This window comes from Panthera onca, chromosome A2 (genome assembly GCF_046562875.1).
Source record: "Panthera onca isolate mPanOnc1 chromosome A2, mPanOnc1 haplotype 2, whole genome shotgun sequence".
Classification (NCBI taxonomy): domain Eukaryota; kingdom Metazoa; phylum Chordata; class Mammalia; order Carnivora; family Felidae; genus Panthera; species Panthera onca.
In genome coordinates, this window is record NC_138340.1 from 50,773,263 (window position 1) to 50,795,785 (window position 22,523).

A 22,523-nucleotide genomic window follows, 5' to 3' on the forward strand; every position below is an offset into this window, starting at 1 on the left:
GTTGGTTAAACATCCAACTCTTGATTTCGGCTCAGATCATGATCCCAGGGTGGTGGGATCAAGCCCTGTGTCAGGCTCTACACTGAGTGTGAAACCTGCTAAAGATTCTCCTTCTCCTCTCTCTCTCTCTCTCTCTCTCTCTCTCTCTCTCTCTGCCCCTCTCCCCTGCTTGCACTCTATCTCTCCAAAATAATAATAATTTTAAAAAAGAAGAAGTTTCTCTTGATACCTTCCAGAAACAGCTACAGATATACAAACATACATTTGGATAGTGTATATTCTTTTTTTTTTTTTAACACAAATAGATGTATTCTATACACATCTTTTCATCTTGCTTTTTTCCACCCAACAATATGTTTGAGATTTCTCCTTTGCAGCCATGCAGCTCCTGCATCCTCCTTTTTTAACAGCTTCTTGGGGTTCCATATACCAGATATGTCATAATTCATTAACCAACTCCATAGCAATGGATATTTAGGTTGTCTCCAGTCACTCTTAATATTTCAGACAATGATGTGGTGAACATCCTTGTACCCTGTCACTGCACACATGGGCAGAGACCCCTGTCAGATAAATTCCTAAGTCCTGCCTCTGAAACCCCCACCAGCCTTGCTTTCTCAAGCCCTGCCCCTGCCAGCTCCACACACACTCCTGCCTCCAGCTTCTGCTTCTCAGTGACCCGCAGCCATGTTACCATTTCTGTAGCAGTCCTCTCTCCCTGGCTCTGTCCTCAAATAGCTTGAGCCCAAGTTCAAAGACCTATAGCTTCAGCTGTTGCAGAACAATATGGTTTTAATGTCTCCTCATCATATCAAACTAAAATTATCCAAAATCAAATATGAAATTTCCACCATCTCCTTGAGTTTGGTCAATGGGATAATATCTTCCCAAGCATGGCAATGGGAAACCTTGGAGTTATTCTTTTTTAATGTTTATTTATTTACTTTGAGACAGAGAGAAAGAGAATGCATGCACGTGCACAAGCAGGGGAGGGGCAGAGAAAGACAGAATCCCAAGTAGGCTCTGCACTATCAGAGCAGAGCCTGACACAGGGTTCGAACTCATGAACCATGACATCATGACCTGAGCCAAAATCAAGAGTCAGATGCTTAACCAGGTGAGCCACTCAGGTGCCCCTGGAGTCATTTTGAAAAAATTTGTTTATTTCTTCCCCTCCAATCCAATCTGTCACTGTGTCCTACCTTCAAGCTGCTCAATTTTATTCTCTGTAGCAGATAAGGCTGACTCCCTCCCCAACATCCATCCCCAACACCCTTTCTGCTTCCTAAAAGAGCCATGAATTTGGCTTTTTATTGATTCTTCCAGCTGAGTTCTTCCACGGAAGCTGACTCTGGATTCTGGTATGCACTATTAGCCCAGGGCTAAACATGTGACTTAACTGGATAGAACGGAAGGACAAAGATGGTTCAGGGAAGGTTTTACCTCCTCTACTGAGGGCTCCAGCTGCTACCAGTAGGCATTTTAGGACCAGAAGAGGAAGAAACCTTGGGTAGCAGAGCAAAAGAAACCTGGCTCCTTCATGACCTCCTGAGAAACTGGTTCAACTGAACCCAGAGCCTGCCTCCAAGTGAACTTCCACTTCTGGGACTTTGCTGGTTAAGCCACTTTAAACTATGGTTTTCTTTTGCTTGCAGTCAAAGGCAACCTAAGTAACTAGGACCACAAGTCCCAGAACAAGCACATCATCACTGCAGGGACCCAGATTTCTAAACCTGTGCCTTAACTAAGCCCCTAACTCTTGTCCCCAGTTCTGCATGCCTATGCCAGTATAATTTTGTATTTTATTCCCTCCAGAGCCTCCTCAATCAAAATCAAGACCCAGGTCTTTAGCTTAACTTATGAGGCTCTATATGATTAGCACAGGTCTGGTTCCACAGTAGAGAGGGCTGAATTTTGGAGCCAGGGACCAGGATTGGAAATGAGGCTTTAAGCCAGTTAACCTCTGGGCATCTCAGCTTCCCCATGTGTAAAATAAGCATCTGTTTGTATCCTTCTTGGCACTTATTAAGGGAAGGGCAATGATCTTGCTTGCTTGTTTATGTGTCAATTTATTTACCATTTGTTTCCCCCACTTGAATGTAAGCCCCATGAGCACAAAGAGATTTTCTCTCTGATGGTTGATGCTCAGATATCCTAGCTGCTGGGAGGGCTAGCAGCAGACAGCCCCCAGCCAGGAGCACTCTTCAGGGATGGCCTCAGTAGACAATGTGACCTTCCAAAGCCTGAAGGCCTGTGTCTGTCCAAAGATAAATGCATGGTGGGCATAGACGTCTGCCTTTCCCTCAATTGGGACAGCTCTGAAGGGCTGCTCCTTCTCTAGAACTTTCCATAGAGCTGTCCAAGCCTTCTAGCAAGGCTGCCTTCAGCATGACTGCTCCCTCCCTTTCCTTCCCAATGTGTGGACCCCAAGATTGCTCCCTTGTCATTTTGCTAGATGCTAAATTCAGCTGTTTCAAAGTCTGCCTTCTGGGTTTCCCAATCTGCAATATCTTGCTTTCCCACTCCTGTGTCCCTGCAATGCCACAGAGCCTGTCACATGGTGGGTGCTCATTACATATTTTGTTGAATGAATCTACGAATGAATGAAGTAAAAGTTCCTCTAGCCTTAGGGTTTTTACCTGTAAATGTAGGGCGATGTCATGAGTGTCCCAGAGTCCCTGTGAGGATACAAAGAGATGACACTTTGGGTAGCCACTTTGGGTGGCACCCTGCCAGGCATAGATGAAGAGCTTGGGAAACAGTAGCACAGGCTGAGTCGACACCCACTGGATGCCAGAGGCAAGGCTAGCAAGTCGCCCAGAAAGGGAACGTAAAGTTGAATTTTAAATTAACTTTTCCCTTAAGAATCTCCCAGTTTGGTAGCGTCAAGGGTTAAGACAAATAATTCTAAGGCAGGAGGCAGAAAGGGCCATAAAGAGTGAAAGATGAAGTGATGCAGGATGAAGTGATGAAGAGGATGGGGGCGGCGGGGGGCGGGGAGTACCACCAGAGCCACCTCACTTTGCATGAATGGCCAGAGATGGCATTCTAGGTCACAGCCTGAGTGAGGGCAAGAGACCGAGGACAAGGGAAAAGTGTGATTTGCAAAGAGAGGAGCATGGTAACAGAATTGCAGATAATAAGCTTGAAATGGAGGCTGGGCCAGATCACTTAGAGTGGAACTGGGAGCCACAGGTTTCTGAGTGGGAAAGAGTGGTGACCAGAACTGTGCTTCAGGAAGATGAAGGCACTGGCATGTGGAGGGTGGGTTGCATGGGGAGGGCTGGAGGGCTGCTTCTTGCGTCTTCTCAGTGGGACGGTAAACCCCCAGATGGAACCTGCCCGAGTCTCTGCTTGTCTCCCCCTGGGCACCAAGCACTGTGCTGGCCCCAGAGCGAGCACTTGGCCAAGAGTTACTGAGCTGCGCAGAACTCGAAGACATTTTATTTTGTTAGGTTGGGAAGGGAAATATTCTCAACTACAGTTCCAGAAATGACTGAATGAGGAACCCAAACCAAACATTCCACCAGGAACAGGAGGCCAAAACCCTGATAATGTCTAACAGACCATCACACCCAGCCCTTGGGGACTCAAGTGGCAACAGATTCGCACTCATCCACATTTCTAGCATGACTTTCATGCCTGCAGAGGTTGGGGGGTGGCAGGCTGCATCATGCACAGGGAGTGTACACAGTGTAGAGAACAATTATACCTGGCCAACAAGGGGCCAGCCACGGCAGCCATTGGCTCCTTGGGGTTGAAAGGGCAGAGCCCAGTTTCTCTGACCCAAATAAGTCTAAAAAATCAGGTGGCAGGTGTCTCTGGCCCTGCCTTTTCCCTCTGCCCACTGCTAATGCCAGCTAAACTCCCTTTCTGGCCACATAACTCTTTAAGGTGGGGGCGGCTTCTGGGGCACTGTAAGGTGGTTAACAGCATCCGCGGCCTCTAACCACCAGATGCCTATAGCGTTCCCCGCCCACACCCCAAGCTGTGACAAGAAAAATCATCCCAGACGTGGCCAAATGTTCCCTGGGACACAAAACTGCCCCGGGTGAGAGCCACTGCCCCAGATCAAGGGCTCCAAGTGGCCACTCATCTCCAGCCTACAGACATGTTTTAGTTGGCCTTTCGGCATTTTCAAATATCTGACTTATTTCTCAGCATTTAAAAAAATCAGGAAATTCCCCCTTAAAAGTCTTGACTTTCAGCTTCTCTTGAAAAACTAGAGATCCAGCAATACTGAGTCCCTGCTTCAAGGATGGCTGCCCCTCTACATGAGGTTTGTGCTCTCCAGTCGGCCACAGTGTCCAGCACCTCCCTTTCCCTGCCCACGTCACCCACCTGGCCCATGGAGGCATCTGGGTTTAAGACCCGTCAACCAGTGGGGGTTTCTCAGGGGGCAGCCATTGGAACCCCTGGCATTCATCAAGGTCGGCAATCCCAGACCTGCTAAATTGGACCCTAGGGAAAAAAAACCTTTTTAACAAATGCCCTGTTCATATCCTAACACTTGAAGGCCACTGAAGAGTCTGGCTCCCAAGACCCAACCTCCTGGCTCCCCCGTGGACCCTAACATCATTGCGTGCTGTGGATTCTCAGAGCCCCCCATACCCACACTCCTGCCTGCACTACCTCCTCTTGTATGGCTATGGCCAACTCCTCACCTAGTTTCAGCTCAATCTACACGAGCACTTGCAAAACACTTACTAGATACCAGCCTCACCTAGGCGCCAAAGACACAGAGCTCAGTGAGACATGGTTCCTGCTTTCTCAACTGCAGCTAGCATTTATGAAGTACTTTTCATTTGCTGAATACTGTCCAAAGCCACTTCCATACACTATCTAATAAAACCTTTAAGGTAGGTACTATTGTGCCCACTTGACAGATGAGGGCTGGAGGCTCAGAAGGGTTGAGCGACTTGCTCTAGGCTGCATAGCTAGGAAATGGCAGAGCCAGGGTTCTGCTTTTGGTTGGTCTGACTCCAAAGACGGCACTTGTCATGTCTTTCCGTGGTCTGTTTCCAGAGGGCCTAGCATGAGATGCAGGCACACAGATGAAAGAAGCCATTGCAATGCTGTAACAGCAATGAGTCCAGGCCACAGAGGAGGTACGAAGGAGGGTGTGCCCTCTGACAGGACACCACGTGCCTGTCCAATATACTTTCTCACCACCTGTGCAGGAATCTGCATCCCTGGCCCCTTGCCCCCACTTGCGGGCAGGCCTACTTCTCCCTTAGCCTGGTCCTTCTTGGCCCACCTGCCCTGTTAGAAACAAATCAGCCATTAGTATCCAAAATCTATAAAGAACTCACCAAACTCCACACCCAAAAAACAAATAATCCAGTGAAGAAATGGGCAGAAGACATGAATAGACACTTCTCTAAAGAAGATATCCAGATGGTCAACAGGCACATGAGAAGATGCTCAACATCACTCCTTATCAGGAAAATACAGATCAAAACCATACTGAGATATCACCTCACGGTCAGAGTGGCTAAAATGAACAAATAAGGAGACTGTAGATGCTGGAGAGGATATGGAGAAACGGGAACCCTCTTGCACCATTAGTGGGAATGCAAACTGGTGCAGCCGCTCTGGAAAACACTGTGGAGGCTCCTCAAAAAATTAAAAATAGAACTACCCTATGACCAAGCAATAGCACTGCTAGGAATTTACCCAAGGGATACAGGAGTACTGATGCATAGGGGCACTTGTACCCCAATGTTTATAGCAGCACTTTCAACAATAGCCAAATTATGGAAAGAGCCTAAATGCCCATCAACTGATGAATGGATAAAGAAGATGTGGTTTATATTTACAATGGAATACTACTTGGCAATGAGAAAGAATGAAACCTGGCCATTTGTAGCAACGTGGATGGAACTGGAGAGTGTTATGCTAAGTGAAATAAGTCAGGCAGAGAAAGACAGATATCATGTTTTCACTCATATGTGGATCCTGAGAAACTTAACAGAAGACCATGGGGGAGTGGAACGGGGGAAAAAAAGTTACAGAGAGGGAAGGAGGCAAACCATAAGACTCTTCAATACTGAGAACAAACTGAGGGCTGATGGGGGGTGGGGGGAGAGGGGAAAGTGGGTGATGGGCACTGAAGAGGGCACCTGTTGGGATGAGCACTGGGTGTTGTATGGAAACCAATTTGACAATAAATTATATATATATATACACACACACACACACACACACATACATATATACATATATATTTTATATATATATTTTATATATATATACAAAATATATACAATATATATACAAAAGAAACAAATCATCCATGATGACCACCTCTCACTTCTCCCTTCCTTCTTCTTCTTCTAACAGGAGATGAGACATGGTGGGACTGACCCCTGCTTGCAAAGTCATACAAGATGGTCCATCAGTCATGGGACCCAGTTTGACCAGAGTGCTTGTCTCTAGTGATTGGGTTAGAAAGAGAAACATATTCCAGGCGGAGCCAATGAGAATCTTCCCTGAGAGCTTTCTAACAACCATACTCTCAGATCCTCTCTCCTCTGGGGTTGCTAAGCTAGGATATCAGGAATCTTGGACTGCCTGCAGTCATCTTGTCCATCACAAGGAGAGTCCAGGCCTGGACAACAGCATCTGCATCCTGGATCTAGTGAAGCCTAAACAAGACTTATATCCAGACCTTCTCAGTTATTGGATCCAATAAATTGTCATTTTCACTGATGTGAAAGAATACTGATGTAATCTGTGCTTATGTTGGTCTGAATGTACCAGAATGACCACAGAGCAAGACAGTCTTCTGAAACCCTCCACCAGGCACAAGCTTTCAAACGGTCCCTACAAAAGGAACAATTTCCAACCAATCAAAGCATAAGCTCCTTAAAGGCTAGGACTTCCTGTAGTTCTGATCACAAAGACTTGCATATAGAAGGAGCTCTATAATTGCCTGTCTATGAGCTAATACACAGAAGCAATAGGAAACCAGAAAGCAGTAAAAAGTGGCCATCTTTGAATCTTCCCCCCCCCCCCCACCAAAAAACCCATGCATTCATGTCAAAATGGGACCAGCTGGCAAAATTTTTTTTGACACAACAGTTCCTGAGTGAAATCAATTTTCTTTGCTCTGAAAATCTTGCCATGGGTGATTGACTTAGTTTTCTTTTAAAGTTTTTTTTTTTTTTTTTTTTTGAGAGAGAGAGAGAGAGAGAGAGAGAGAGAGAGAGCGCGCAAACGAGGGAGGGGCAGAGAGAAAGGGAGACAGAATCCCAAGCATGTTCCATGCTGTCAGCACAGAACCTAATGTGGGACTCGAAATCACAAACTGTGAGATCATACCCTGAGCCGAAATCAAGAGTTGGCACTTAACCATCTGAGCCACCCAGGCGCCCCTGATTTAGTTTTCAGTGCAGGGCTAATTGAACTTTTAGGGGGAAGCCCTCAAAAATTATTACCATAGGTCCCGGGCCTTCATGAGCTGTATTTGAAAGGTTCTGTTTTCAAAGGGCAAACTAACAGGTGGGTCATTTCCAGTGCTAATGTCACCCTTCGTGCCTAGAAAAATAAGATCATCCTAAAATGTTGGGTTTTAATGACAAGTCTCCCTCCACTTCTCTGAAGGAGACCATTAGAAACAATCCTTGAGAAAAGTGGAGGCCGCCTCAACTCTCAGCTATCCTCTAGGGCCTCTCTTGTAGCACCTTGCCAGGTGCTACAGCAGCAAAGGCTCGTCTCCCTCTGCTCGACTAGATGTTCTCATGTTGGGTTACCTTTGGGGACAGTTCATGGCTTTCCTAGTTCTGGGGTTCCAAGCAAACAATAGGAAACAAATTAAATAAAACAAAAGTTTTGGCTCTTTTAGCTGTAAATCCCACATTGTTTCCACGCTCCTGCTTGTTTTCTAAGCAATAACAAAACTTGAGACCCACAGATGTTCTCTATTTAAATACATGATATATGTACCACTGGCCATCTCCCAGAGCAATTGTGCATTTATTTCCCAAGCAAAGGCTTAAAAGGCGTGTCTCAGAGGAATGGGGCTTCTTCAGTTTGTCCTGGAAGGTCAGCTTATCCCTGGAAACAGCAGTTTAGACAGCTAGTTGGCTGTTTCTCTTAGCTGTGTCCTCACTTGCCAGTAAGTGGGCTGTGGGCATTCTGCCATGTCATAGCCCCTTGTCCCCAAACAACATCCATAGCCTAGTCTCTCCCCTACCTTCCATCCGGACCTTTGTTACTCTTCCCCTCTCTTCCTGTTCCTGTTCCTGGACACCTCCCTGCTTTTCCTCCCCTTCCCAAACTAGTCTATGTCTCCTGTTGCTGCAGCTCCAAATGTTGTCATCTGCATGTTTGTGTAAGAAGCTGGAATGCACACTTGAGCCCTGAACTCTTCCCCCTGTTGCCGGAGCCGGGATACCAGATTGCAGGAAGCAGGAAGGCCCTGGGACTGCTCATCAGAGGTTCTTGGCAGCAGTGGGCCCCACCGATGCATGCCCAGGAGCTCAGCAATGTCACCCTCCTCCCCCTGTAATTACTCTCCAGCATCCCTCTGGCATGCTGTTTGCACTGAAGGCCTCCGTTTTCAGAAATGCTTAACAAAACAGGTCTAAGGAAGTCCAAGCATACCTTGGAATGACTACAAACAAGTGCTCTGACAGGCTAGGAGTTTCTAGATCTCTACTAGTAACACTAAGTATTATTATTAATAACACTTGCTATCATTGTTAATTATAATGCCCAGTACTATTACTACTAATACTACTTGTCAGTATAGATAATGACAACACTGTTAGTGAACTATACTAGCTATTGTTCATGAATCTCTCAGCATGTGCCAGGCCCAGTGATGCCTGCTTTACAGATAATCACTCACTTAAGCCTAATATCAGCCCTTTCTTTATGGGAGGCACTATCATTAACCTTACTTTAAAGATTGGGACATAGGAGCTCAGGGAGGGTGAGTAATATGCCCAAGACCATAGAGCTGGCAGATGGGATGCTCTCAAACATTCCACTCTACTGCCCCCACTGGGAGAATTAGCACTCTATGTGCCTTAAGAATTTTTTTCCCCAAGCATTCCCAAATAATTATAAAACATGGATACTCCTCTGCCTTTAGTATGAAGAGCATAGTGACATTTACAAGGCTCTGCTTTAGATCATCGTAAATATCAGATAACACACAGTGCCCAGGGCCACTCTGCAGAATCTCCCGTTATCTGTGGCCAAGTCCCTGCCCTCCCCCTGGCCTCCAGGTCAAGGCAGAAGGAGATGGGGTGGAATGCTGACCTGAGTCTCTCTCGAAACAGAACATATTCAGTAGTCTTTCTGGATCACATCCCTGATGCCGACCTACATTTTTTGTTTCTTTTTTTTTGTCATGAATCTCTTACAGATAAGGAGAGAAAAATCTGTAGTGAGGGAAGGGGAGCATGACAAAGCTATCTTTCTGAAAAACCAGTATCTATGAAAACCTGAAGCCACTGAGTTTTGAGCTGTTTTTTTTTCCCCTCTCTAGATGATCTTCGAGGTGAATACAAATGTTGTCAGGCTTATTTGTTAGATTCAAAATATTATTAATCACGTATTACTGCTGCATCACTGATCCGAGACATCACTTTAACCTCCTTGTCATTTTATCATCTGATCTTTTTTTTCATCTGCATTGTTGTGAACAGGATGTAATACAGACTGCTTTGGCGTTTCAAAAATGTCTGTAGCCAGGGCACCCGGGTGGCTCAGTCGGTTAAGCGACCGACTTCGGCTCAGGTCATGATCTCGCAGCTCATGGGTTCGAGCCCCGCGTTGGGTTCTTTGCTGACAGCTCAGAGCCTGGAGCCTGCTTCAGATTCTGCGTCCCCCTTTCTCTCTGCACCACCCCCCTCAAAAATAAATAAACATCAAAAAAATTTTTTAAATGTCTGTAGCCAGCTACCCAGCACCTTTCTACCCATTTGCCCATCCACCCGTCTATATGTCCACCCATCCACCCACCCACATACTCGTGAACCTACCCACCCGTCTACTCATCCATCCATCCTTTCCTTCCTTTCTATTCCCATAGCACCCTCCCTGACCCAGGCTCCTACCATCCCTTCACCACTAATCTGCATATTAGTGTGTATGTGTAATAACATGTAACTGCTCTCCCTGAGTCCAGCATCTCTCTTTCAAAGCCATCAAATATATCAAATCAATCATCCTTAAAGTTGGCTCTGGTTACGTCATCGCCATTCAAGAACCGTCAGTGATTCTCCAATGTCTAGAAAATAAAGCCCAACTTCTTCTGACATCCAAGGGCTTCTTCAATCTGTCTCCAACTGGCCTTTCTCCCCCCACCTTTATTTCAGTTCTCCAATATTTTAAACATACAGAGGGTAGAGAAAACAATAGCAAACACTCATGAACATCCCACCCAAATTAGATTTTTCTGTTTTTGCTCCAAAACTACTCTTAGAAAGCAAAATGTTCCAGATACCACTGAAGCGTCCTTTGTCCCCTTTCTTCCTCCCTCCTTCCTCAACTGCTACTCTGCAGCTAGTGTGCTTTCCACAGCCCACCTTTGCATACCTTTAGGTCACACAGGTTTCTAATACTATAAACAATACGAACTAGGGGCGCCTGGGTGGCTCAGTCGGTGAAACATCTGACTTCGGCTCGGGTCATGATCTCATGGTTCACGGGTTTGAGCCCCACATCAGACTCTGTGCTGAGAGTGTGGAGCCTGCTCGGGATTCTCTCTCTCCCTTTCTCTCCACCCCTCCCCAACTCATGCGCACACACACGCACTCTCTCTAAATAAATAAATAAAAACTCAAAAACAAACAATATGAACTATTAATTTGTTTTAAATTGTTTAAAAATATCACAGCTTAGCTTGCTTTTTTCATCCAATGTTGCATTTTCCAGTTTTATCTACATTGTTACATACACATCTAGTTCCGTCATCTTAAGGACTGTATGCTATTCCATTGAATGACTATAGATAGTTTATTTAGCCATTCCCTCCATGATGGACATTGAAGTGATTTTTTTTTCTTTACTATAAACACTATTGCAGCAAACACCCTTGTACAAGGTTTGTGTGTGTGTGTGATATACTAGAATATTTTTAGATTATACTCAGACGTGGAATTGCTGGGTCACAGGGTGTATACCTCTTCCTTCACTGTTGCTACATTAAGCCCAGTTGTTCCCCAAAGGGGCTGGACCAATTTACAGGTCATGGAGCTCCCTGTTGCCCCACATTCTTGTCAGCACTTAGGACTGTCCTACCAGTCTAAATGGGAGTCAAATTGTGTCTCATTTGGTTTTCTCTTTCCTTATTTGTTGTTGCAGGAAGATTTTTTTTTATTCGAACATAATGGAATTTGTCAATATTTTTCTTTAGAGTTTGTGCTTTTCTTATGTTTCCTTTAGGCAAAAGAAACATTCTTTTTTATGTTTCTTTTCCTATCCCCAGGGTTTTAAATATAACCTCCTACATTTTCTTCTATAGTTTTAAAGTATTGCTTTTTACCTCTAGTGTTTTAATCTACCTAGAATATATTGTTGTGAATGAAGGTAGAGGTCTCATTTTTCCATATAAAAAAATATGTGTGTGTGTATGTGTAAAATCATTTCCCAAAAATAGCCCCCAAAATGACAACCAGTGGAATCTACCGACCAATCTGTAATGCAACACTGTCATGTACTGTGCTCTCATTTGCAAAAAGTCCTGTTCTGTCCCATTAGTCAGCTTACCTAGCACTGCTCTAGAACTGCCTGTTTTACTGACTATCACTTTAGAGGAGCTCTCGATACCTGATAAGGCCAATGCTTCAACAAAAATTTAAAAATATAACCCACAGACCTTATTTTCTTATCAACTGTGATAAAGTTATAAGTTAAAAGCAAGCATAAAGCTTTAAAAAAAAAACCTTTGAAACTAAAGTAAACACAATTCTGAATAATTCATGGGTCAAAGAAGAAATTGCCATGGAAATTATGAAATATTAATCTCTGAATGACAATGAAAGCATCACTTATGGAAACTTTTAGGATGCAGCTAATTTGTAGCATTAATGGCATTAATCTTCAATCATTCTTATTTTTTAATGGACCTGGCTGACACACAGGAATATGATTAATTTCTGCAACCAGCCATCTTGCTGAATTCTCTTCAACAGGAAGTATGATATTTGCTGTTGGCTTTTGGTAAATGCCCTTTATCAGGCTAAAGAAGTTTTCTGCTTATTCCTGTTTGCTAAGAGTTTTTGTCTTAAATGGTGAAAATTTAGAAACATGCCTTTTAAAAGTCAAGAATACCACTTCTCTCCCATATCCCTCCATACTCTACGAGATGAAGGTCCTAGCCAATATAATAAGGCAAGAAAAAGAAATAAGAGGTTATAAAAGAAGAGACAAGGCCACCATGATTTAGAACTAATCAGTGAGTGGCTTTCTGAGCATATTTTTTCTTGTTTCTGACACTTTGTTTAATCTGTATGCCCTGAATAAAATATTCCTTCATCCCACCTCCAAAATTAAGTCTCACTGTGTTCTTTCTCAAAGCCCCAATAACCATCCTAATAAAGCTAATATTTATTGATTACTTACTGTGTACCAGGTAGTGGTTTTATATAATCTTTCTTTAATCCTTACAACAACCCCATGAAGGAGGTTATTATTAGCTTCATCTTGAAAATGAACTCACATGGTCAGAAAGTGGCAAAATAGGGACTGAGCCAGGGAATCCGCTCACAGCCCTAACCACTGCACTGGACTGCAACATTGACCTATCAGCTCGTGATACAGGACCCAGACATTTCTGTCCACCAGCCTTTGCTTTGGTCTGGAATCCCATGTCTGACTTGTCTCAAATCTCTGCATATCTGTATGGACACAGTGATGTGCCACCCAGGTCACTTTCAGTCCCTTTTAATCCCCCAGCTGTGTGGAGGGCTGCTGGCAGACAGGAACTACCTTGGCTAAAGAGCAGTTAGCCAAGACCTAGGTCTGCCTAAGACCATGCCCCCTTCTGGGAGCACCAAAAAGGTAAAGGTCCATCCTCCTTGCCCCTACTCAGGAGAACTCAGAAGGGCCAGCCCAGCTTCCGAGCTCCCCCAAGGAGTCAATTGAGGCTTTAGCTGTGACTGCACCACAGCCCAACTTCTCCATTCACTGACTCCTGCTTTCCCTCCTTTCCTTCTGCAGGTGGAAACCCCAAGAACATTTGCTAATATACCCCTGCGTTGTAATCACTCTCAATCATCTTCCTGGGGAACCCAAACTGGGATAAATCCTAATCTTTCAGGACTCACTTCAAATGCTGCATCCCCAACATAAAACCTTCCCTGAGCCCCAACCCCCAGCCCAGATTAGAAGTCCTCCTCCCTCTGAACCAACATCCCTCTCTGCTACATTTGAATCACAGCCACACACCTGTCTTTGCTTCCATTCTACAGTGTGATCTCCCTGAAAGAGGGCACTGTGTCTGACTCATCTATCTTCTTCACCACCTGTCTAACACCAAACATGGGCTCCAGTCACACACATCTGGACTCCAATTCCAGCTCACCTTCATCAGCATCAGTTCCCTCATCTGTAAAATGGGATGATGACAGCATCTTGCTCTTAGGATTTAAGAATTAAGTATCTATGGAGTTCTTAGCCCAGAGCCCAGCACACAGTAAGCACTCACTGTTTGCTTTCTATGATTATTGTTTGCCTACTGTCATGATAGCACTAATAAATGTTTATTGAGGGGGTTGAATGCCTGATGGTGACCAGCTCAGCAGGCTGTACTAGCAGAGTGAGTGTTCACGACTTCATCTCCGTGGGAGCCGGTGGAGATTGGCTGAGGGTTTCTCGTTCCCTTGGCACTTTGCCCACTTGCTCTGTCTCCATGTAGGCCTCCTAGCTGGACCCTCCAGCATGCAAACCCTCACTCTCTCCTGCAACCACGAAATAAAAAATAAACTTGGCTTTGAATCCAAGGCCATTGGTGCTTTTGATCTTGGTTACAAAGCAAGGCAATTATTGGACACAAAAGCCCTGATTTATTTATGAAATGCGACGGACATCTTCGAGGCGGGAACGAAAAAGCTCACTGAAGACCAAGACCTATTGCCACACAGTGAATGGCTGCTTTCAAACACAAGCCCCCCAGATGCCTTCTCTTCTCTGCTGAGAGTCTTTCCTCATTAGTGCTTCCTCCAGAACACCGCAGCTCCCAACAATCAAATTCACTTCACGGCCAGGCAAGTAATTAAATTCTGCAGGCATCGGAGCATAGAATAATGGATGGCTATTGTTAAGGAGGCTGAGACTGAAAATGGAATGAATGGGCTTCAATGCCCAGTCTCAGACACGGTAGGGGCAGGAAGGGAGAGCAGGCAGGATGCAGATGGACTCCCCCCCCCCCCCACACCACCACCACCACCACTGGTGCTCCACAGGGGTTAGTAGATTCAGTACAGGACCTGGAGTGGAAAAACCTGCATTTGGGGCCAGATGCTGTGCTTACCAGAGGCAGGCCGCAGTTTCCTCACCTGTGAAACAAGGAGGTCAGTTATTCTCCCTGTGTGGTCCCCAGACCAGCAGCATCAGCATCGCCAAGGAACTTGTTAGAAATGCAGATTCTCAGGCCTCTCTCCCCCTTACTAAATCAGACATTGTGGCAGTGGGGCCTAGCAATCTGCTTAACAAGACCTCTAGGTGTTTCTGATGCTAGAATTTGTGAATCACTGGTAGATAATGTTTAAAATTGAGGCCACAAACTCAAATGCATGAAGGGGCCAGGGAGGCAAAATAAAGGAGCCAAGCAGGTATGCTACACTAGACGACAGCAAGGACCCTGGGGCAGTGGGGAGAGTGTGCCCTGCCTATAGGGGCTACCAGCTACTCAGTCCCAGCCAACTTAACCAAGAATTACCTATGGGGATCTGATATTGACAGGACTTCTTCAAAATGCAAAGTCCTAGTTTTTATGTGAACCCCTACAATTTTCAAATATTGGTTTTATTTTTCTTAACATAGTGAGGGCCATGCAGATTATCCTTGAGAACCAAATTCATCTGAAGACTGCCATTTTGCAGCCTCCCTTTTGAGTTACCTTGGACCTCCACTGTGATATACCCATTGTGCTCTTGACTTTCTCCAAACACTGAACTTCCAACGTCCTTTCTCCATTTGGCAGACTCCTATTCATCCTTCAATACCCAACTCAAAGGTCACCCACTGTGAACTCATCCTCAAGCATCTGACCCACTTTCCACCTCTCCACTAAGAAGGTAAAGAAGAATCAAATATGAGGTTAAAGAATTGACACACCAAAGAAGGGAACACAGAGGGAGACATAGAGAAGTTATAAAAGTCTTTCCCCACAGAGGGGGAATAAGGACCTCTCAGAAGAGTTACCCTATTGCTGCTTGAAAAATCACTTAAATAAAACAGTTATCCCATTAGACCAGAATCTAACTTTGTATTTATTTTAGAGAGAGAGCGGGGCAGGGAGGGGCAGAGAGAGAGAGAGAGAGAGAGAGAGAGAGAGAATCCCAAGCAGGCTCCATGTTCAGCACAAAGCCCGACATGGGGCTCAATCCCATGACCCTGGAATCATAACCTGAGCCAAAATCAAGAGTCAGATGCTCAACCAACTGAGCCACGCAGATGCCCTGAGCAGAATCTAATAAGATGAAGTTTGAAAAGACCAAATATAAAGAAACGCAAGTACAGAATTCAAAAGATAGATTTTAAAAAAACAGCTGGCATAAAAATACCAGGGATTCAAGCAGGGAGCTCAGAGGGAGCCAACCATGTGAAGAGACTGAGGTCAAAAAGGCAAAAGCCTGCATAAGTTGCATTATTAGAAAGAATGTGTCTAGACAGCTCTGTTCTACTCTTAGCCCTTCAAACCTTCCTGGAGTATTCTGAATAGATCTGAATGTTAACTTGTGCAGGTCAGAGAAGCCTGGGGCATGACTTGGGGGGGGGGGGGGGGAAGCATGAAGCCAAATCACAGGGTGAACTGAAGGGACCTGGGGTGTTTACTCAGAGGTGGGAAAGATCTGGCTGGGTGGTCATGATTTCTATCTTCGAGCAACTGACAAGTCTCCACGTGGATTGGTCTATGTGGCCCTCAGGACGTGACCAGGATCATGAGTGTAAACACTGAGATTTTATTTCAACATTGGGGAGAACTTTCTATTGATCGTGGTTGTCCCCAAATGGAATGAGCTATCCTGAGAGGTAATGAATACCATTTCTTAGGGACATCTAACAGAGGGAGGGCCAGCTCCTGCAGAGAATGATAAAGGGACTAGAAAAGAGGCCTAGTGGGCATCTGTTGTTTTATTTCTCCCTTCTTATAAGAGGACTCCAGTTTTTCAGGGGAACCACCCATTCTCTGTTCATGGGTTAGGTGGAGTTGAGTGTGTACGTGGCTTCAGGGGTGGGGATGTTTCCTGAGCCTGGTCAGTCAGAGCATTGCCTCCCACTGGCCACAGGTGCAGCTTCAGGAGCGCTGGTGTGACCCATGTTGAGCAATCAGAGCCTGTAAGACTCAATTCTGGGAGAAAGGAGCTCTCACTTTCCATGGGGCTTGATGCAGGGGGGATGTAAGCCTGGAGGGGGGGGCATGTGGTTATCACATGGAGAGAGACTTCCTGTGAAAGAGTCCTTCACCCCACCCCCCAAAAAATTGAGGAAACAGAGAAAACTGGAGCAGAGCTGCAGAGAGATGGGAGTTCTTCTGTGCCCTTGAAGCCCCCATGCCTAAAGCCAGCCTTGCTCTGGAGAGCTGGTAAGTCCCTTTCCTCCTTCAAGTCAGTTGAGTTGGGTTTCTGTTGTTCACAACCATAAAAGCTCTGACCAACATGATGGCCTCTAAGGTCTCAGCCAGTTCCTTTGGCTACACGGGATCCTTATCTCATACTTAAAGCAAGGGCCACCTGTGTGCATATGTCCACTTGCCCGCAGGAATCCTAGGATGGCTTGTGGAATGGGTAGTGCTGCTTCTAGTCATAAGAACAGACTGCACTGCAAGGGGAAATGGAGAATCATGAGAAGGTAAGTTATTAAGTCAAAGACACCCTGAGTCAGCGAGAACCTGGTAGGCAGAGCAGCTGCCCCAGACCCAAACCCAGGAAGGACAGCTGGCCTAGAAGCTTCTCCCTTCCTGCAGATGCATGAGCAGCTCATGACTTGGTGGGTGGGGAAGGAACATCCCCTCGAGTGTTAGGACCCAGCTCAGGAATAGGGAGGAGGCTCCAGTCTTCAGGGTCACTAGAGAGCCACCATTTAATGAGCACCTGCTGGATGCCAGGCCTGTGTTGGGCACTTGGCCTACCTCTGCTCTTCAGAGCAGCCCCCTAGAGTGGGCACTGTCACCATCTCCATCTCCTAGATGAGAAAACTGAGGCTCAGAGATTGGCCCGGGTTCACAAGTCAGTGAGGGGCAGTTCTGAGACAAACTTCAAAAGCCCAGCCATACTGCTTCCTGCCGGTGATGAAAATGGGCCCAAAGTGGACAAGTCTGGGTTCTCTGGTAGTTTTTCAGGCTTTACCTCCTCATTAGTAAGATGGAGTAAATGACGATCCCACTCCCCAGTCTGACCAGAGACGGCCTCACTGGTGCTAGAGGTCTGCGGGATCTATTAGTACATAAGGAGTGCAGCCTCCGTGCTGAGATTATCTATAACTGATGTGACACAAAGGGACCAGGTTGTGCTAAATCAGCCAGACTCTTCTCCGGCTCTCTCCCGGCCCACAGGGGCCAGGCCGTTTCCTTTGTTCCACAGGCACAGGCCTGGTAACAAGGCAGCCAGAAGCTCAGCTGTCGACATTTTTTCATTATTTTCTACCCTGTTAACCTCCATCACCAGTGAGGCTGCTGTCAGCCTAAATGAGAACTGAAAAGATTTATCTCACTTGTCCCAGGGATCAGTCAGGAAAAAGACCCTTCATTTCCTAACGGCCCTGATGACCCTTTCTCTGTGAATCACTCCCACCCAGGAAAAAGATGTGACACTGGCAGCAGGCGGGGGCTTCTGGCCAGACCGAGTGATCAGAATCAGCTGTTTGGTTTTGCAAAGCACTGTGATTTTTTTTTTTATTGCACTGTATTTACCTTCCTAATTATGTTTGCTCACACAAATATTAAACTTAGACCACGTTTCATAAACACTGCCCCAGGAGGGGACCGGCACATATTGTGTGGTGGGAGGGAATTAGCCTGTGATTACCATTTTGCTGTAGAAGTTGTCCTCAAAGTGGACAATCCAAATACAGACCACAGAGAGATTATTACATTTCAAATCAACTTGTTCTCCTCCTTGTGCTTCTAGCAATCCCAGGTCACCTAATCCCTAAATTGGCGCCTAGTAAGATGAGCTCAATAATTTTGGTAATAACACTCACGTTGGTAGAGTGGTAGCCAGCTTTCCTGAACACTTACTGTCCGTGTCTTTCTTCGGACTAACACCCTCTTTTTTAAAAAAAATTTTTAATGTTTGAGAGAGAGAGAGAGAGAGAGAGAAAGAGAGAGAGAGGGGAAGGGGCAGGGAGGGAGACAGAGAATCCGAAGCAGGCTCAGCGTTCTCAGCACAAAGCCCAACACGGGGCTTGAACTCATGAACCATGAGATCATGACCCGTGCCAAAGTCATTTTTGTTTTTTCCTTTTTATTTTTTTTTAAAGAGTTAACACTCTCTTAATCGTCCCCAAGGCCCTGTGTGTCTTTTTATCCTCACAATGAAGAAACTGAGGCACAGAGTTAAAGTAACAACACCCAAAGACACACAGCTGATAAATGATGGAACCAGGATTGTGAACCTATGAACCCAGAAATTTAAAACCTCTGGACCCAGAGACCACACCCAGGTCAACGCCTCCCTGTCCTTCACATGTACTACTGGGAAGTAGTTGACCCTAAAACCATTTGATAGGACACAGAAGATAAGGCTCACTGAAGCCAAAGGACTAGCCCATTTTACAGAGAGGACACTGAAGTTCACAAAGGTGGGTTCAGTTCTACAAACATTACACACATCATCTACTGTCTGCCAGGCACTGTGCGAGAGGCCTGGGATATAGAGGCCTCAGGGCGCATACAAGTGACTGTTCCCTGCACACCTGACTTCTGGGCATTTATACAGGTAAAACCTTTCTGAAAACAACTGAGCACTTTGCTACAAGTCTTAAAAATGAGCAAACTTTTGACCCAAAAATTCCTGTTGCAGAAACCGACCATAAGATAATAGCAGTGACCGTGACGTAAGTATATATACAAAGACACTCACAGCAGTGTTATTTCTAAGAGTAAAATAATGGAAATAAGCTAAGTGTTCAACAATAAAAGATTGGTTAAATAAATGAGGGTAATCTATGAAATTCTATGGCATCATTTAAAAGTGGTACAGAAATATACTTATTGACTTGGGAAAATTTTGCCATACAGTGTTATGTAATTTGTTAGGTGACATAAGAAGACAGTAAAGTCATATACGCAGTCTCATGTCATTTGGGAAATGTATACTGGAAATGTATAGATACGAGAACTTACAAAAACTGTATTTGCGTTTATATGTTTAAGGAAATTCCTATGGCACCAAAGTGATTGCTGCAGAGTGGTACCATTCCAAGTGATTTTAAATTTGTGTGTGTGTGTGCTCATGTCCATTTCCCCAAATTTCCTACAATGAACATGTAGTATTTGCCAACCATGCAGACATTTTAATTTTTGTGGGGGTGGTTGTGGAAGTGGCTGAGGCCACCAGCCATATCTAGGATTCAGACTCAGAGTCTGGGACACCATGTCCAGCCCTTGGCCCCTTGCACCCTTCAACACACCTCCCCTCCTGGTCCCATCTCCACAAACCATATCCCACCCTGGCACCCTGGCAGTGTTGCCATGGCCAGCCTGGGGCAGAGATATCCGAGCAGGTGGAGTGGCCTGCTTGCCCACCTTTTTGAAGAGTCTGATGACATCCTCGCTGATCTGTGAGAGGCGGACGATGACATTGTTCATGAAGATGTCGTTGAGGGTGGCATGATCTCGACTCTCCCGCCTGGTCTGATGCAGGACCAGATACCAACAGTTCACGGGTGAGAGGAGGTACTGGTCCTTCCTGTGGAAACCAAGGCAGCTCAGGTTGGCCTCACTGGAACTGTCACCCACACAAGTGTTCTGCATTGTCATCCACTATAGCTCTTTTGAACTTCATGAGGCCCTTTCAAGTTCAGTTTCATTGGAACACATTTACAGCTAGTGAAGCGATCCCCCCAAGGTCCCAGAGCAGTGCTGGGGCCAAACCCAGGTCTTTGGGTTCTAAGTCCTATCCCATTCTCCTCTCCCACTGCATGCGGAATTTGCTACGTGCATCACTCCCTTCTGGGCAGAAGCTGCCTTCCGTGGGGCTAAGAAATACTCATCCAATTGTGCTTGAAATGTTCCTATTAGTGCTAAAACTATGCAGTGGAAAAACAAAAGTGGACCCTTCCCTGACTCCCCCAGCCCCTTTGTCCTCTTCCAGGGCCAGCTTCTCTGTCTTGGTCTCCTGGAAACACATGTCTTTGTCTACCAGTGGAGCTGGGGGCTTGTTAGGATTTCAGCTTCTGTATTCGGGAGGATGTCAACCCGTCTTCCCAAATGGGAGGCATGAGTAAAGTACATACAAGACAAATAAATCTGCCCCCACCCCTGCCCCATAACAACTGATAGGTCTTAGCAGACTCCAGCCGGGCATTTTGCTAAAACAGGGGTTCTCAAAGTGTGGTCCTCAGACCAGCAGCAACATCACCAGAGATCTCACAGAAATGCAGGTTCTCAAGCCCCATTCCAGACCTGCTGAATCAGAAATTCTAGAGGTGGCAATCCGGGTTTTAACACACCTTCTATGGGATTCTGATTCAAGCCAAAGTCTGAGAACCAGATATCTACATACCATAGAGATATGTTTGAAATGGGATATGAGAAATAGGATGTTTCTGAAAAAGGAAATGGGGGAATATCTCTCACTTGTGTACACTTTCCCAAAGGCCCCTCTGTTGGCCTCAGTAAAGGGTGTGAGTGTGTGTGTATACACACACACGTATACATATATCTGTATATATGTATACACATATACATATATGTATGCATATATTTACACATGTGTGCACATGTATATATACACATATATGTATATATGCACAGACATGTATATACATATATGTATGCACGTATATATACCCTACTCTCCAAAAAGAAAGAAGTAAGGGTAATTAGAAACCGATAATCTCGGAGCGCCTGGGTGGCTCAGTCGGTTAAGCGCCCGACTTCAGCTTAGGTCATGATCTCGCGGTCCGTGAGTTCGAGCCCCGCGTCGGGCTCTGGGCTGATGGCTCGGAGCCTGGAGCCTGCTTCCGATTCTGTGTCTCCCTCTCTCTCTGCCCCTCCCCCGTTCATGCTGTGTCTCTCTCTGTCTCAAAATTAAATAAACGTTAAAAAAAAAATTTAAAAAAAAAAAAGAAAAAAAGAAACCGATAATCTCATGTTGCCACATGTGGTGTTGTGCTGTGTTCTTGCCCTCTGGCCCTGATTCTTCCCTTATTCTACTTCCCAGGGTGGGAAGGACATGTTGGAAAAGGCAGGTTGTGGGGGAGAAGACCATCTGTATGTGAAGGTGGTGGCCTCTAAGATAGCCCCAGACCTGCATTCTCCCCTCGGGCCCTCAGGATGGGCCACCCCAGAGGGCTGGCCACGGATATGCTCAGCTGCCCACTACCAGTGATTTTGAGGAAGGGAATTCTGCTGACTCTATGACCACATTATCCTCCCACAGCCAAGGGGATGTGCCGGGGGTGCAGCTCCAACAGCCTTGGGCACCTGCAGCACCCCCATGCCCCAGACCCCACTGCAACTCCTAAGCTTGGGAAGGACAGGTGAGGAGGGGCCTCTTAAAGGAATTTTCTGGCTGTCACCAAATGGGCTAAAACTCTGCCCAGCTAGCACGAATCTGGGAGAAGGGAGTTTGGTTTAGAGGATGGTTACGGTGGAAAATGCCTAAAGAAAAAGGAAGACAGGCTGCCATAGGAAAAAAAAAAAATGAACAAATTGCTTCTTTGCTTGTAACCTAGAGAAAAAGCTAGAACACGAAAAAATTCAACCACCCAGCCCAATTCCCTCAGCATTTACTCAGCGTCAGGTCTCAGATGGGCTGTGGGTGACCGTGACACAGACGTGCCTTGGAGGGGCTCCTTCTCAAGTGGCGGAGGCAGAAGAAAGGATTACAGTGGAAGGTGAGAAAGTGCTATAACAGAGACACACACAGAGCATCAGTTCCGCTTGAGAAGTTGGAGAAGGCACCACTCTCCCCCTGTGCTCTCCACATCCCAGGCACACACTCCCCTTTTCCGTTGTGCCAGGTTCCCTCCCACCTGGAGCCTTCATGCATGCTGTTCCCTCCATCTGGAATGCGTGAGCCCCTGCTCTTCCTGTGACTGCCTCCTTCTCTTCCTCTTGGTCTCAGCTTCAATGATACCTCCACAGAGAGTGCACCTGTGATCAAACACTAAGGCAC

At 45.8% G+C, this 22,523-nt stretch overlaps 1 protein-coding gene across 7 annotated transcripts in view; it reads right to left on the reverse strand.

Moving 5' to 3' along the window:
• The window catches only part of SRGAP3 (SLIT-ROBO Rho GTPase activating protein 3), a 261,924-nt gene that overhangs the window by 94,458 nt on the left and 144,943 nt on the right, over positions 1–22,523 (reverse strand). For all 7 annotated transcript variants that reach the window (XM_060631641.3, XM_060631640.3, XM_060631644.3 and 4 more), the window contains exon 3: positions 19,928–20,090. In XM_060631641.3, the coding sequence (XP_060487624.1) occupies positions 19,928–20,090 (163 nt within the window). The remainder of the gene's footprint in view (positions 1–19,927; positions 20,091–22,523) is intronic.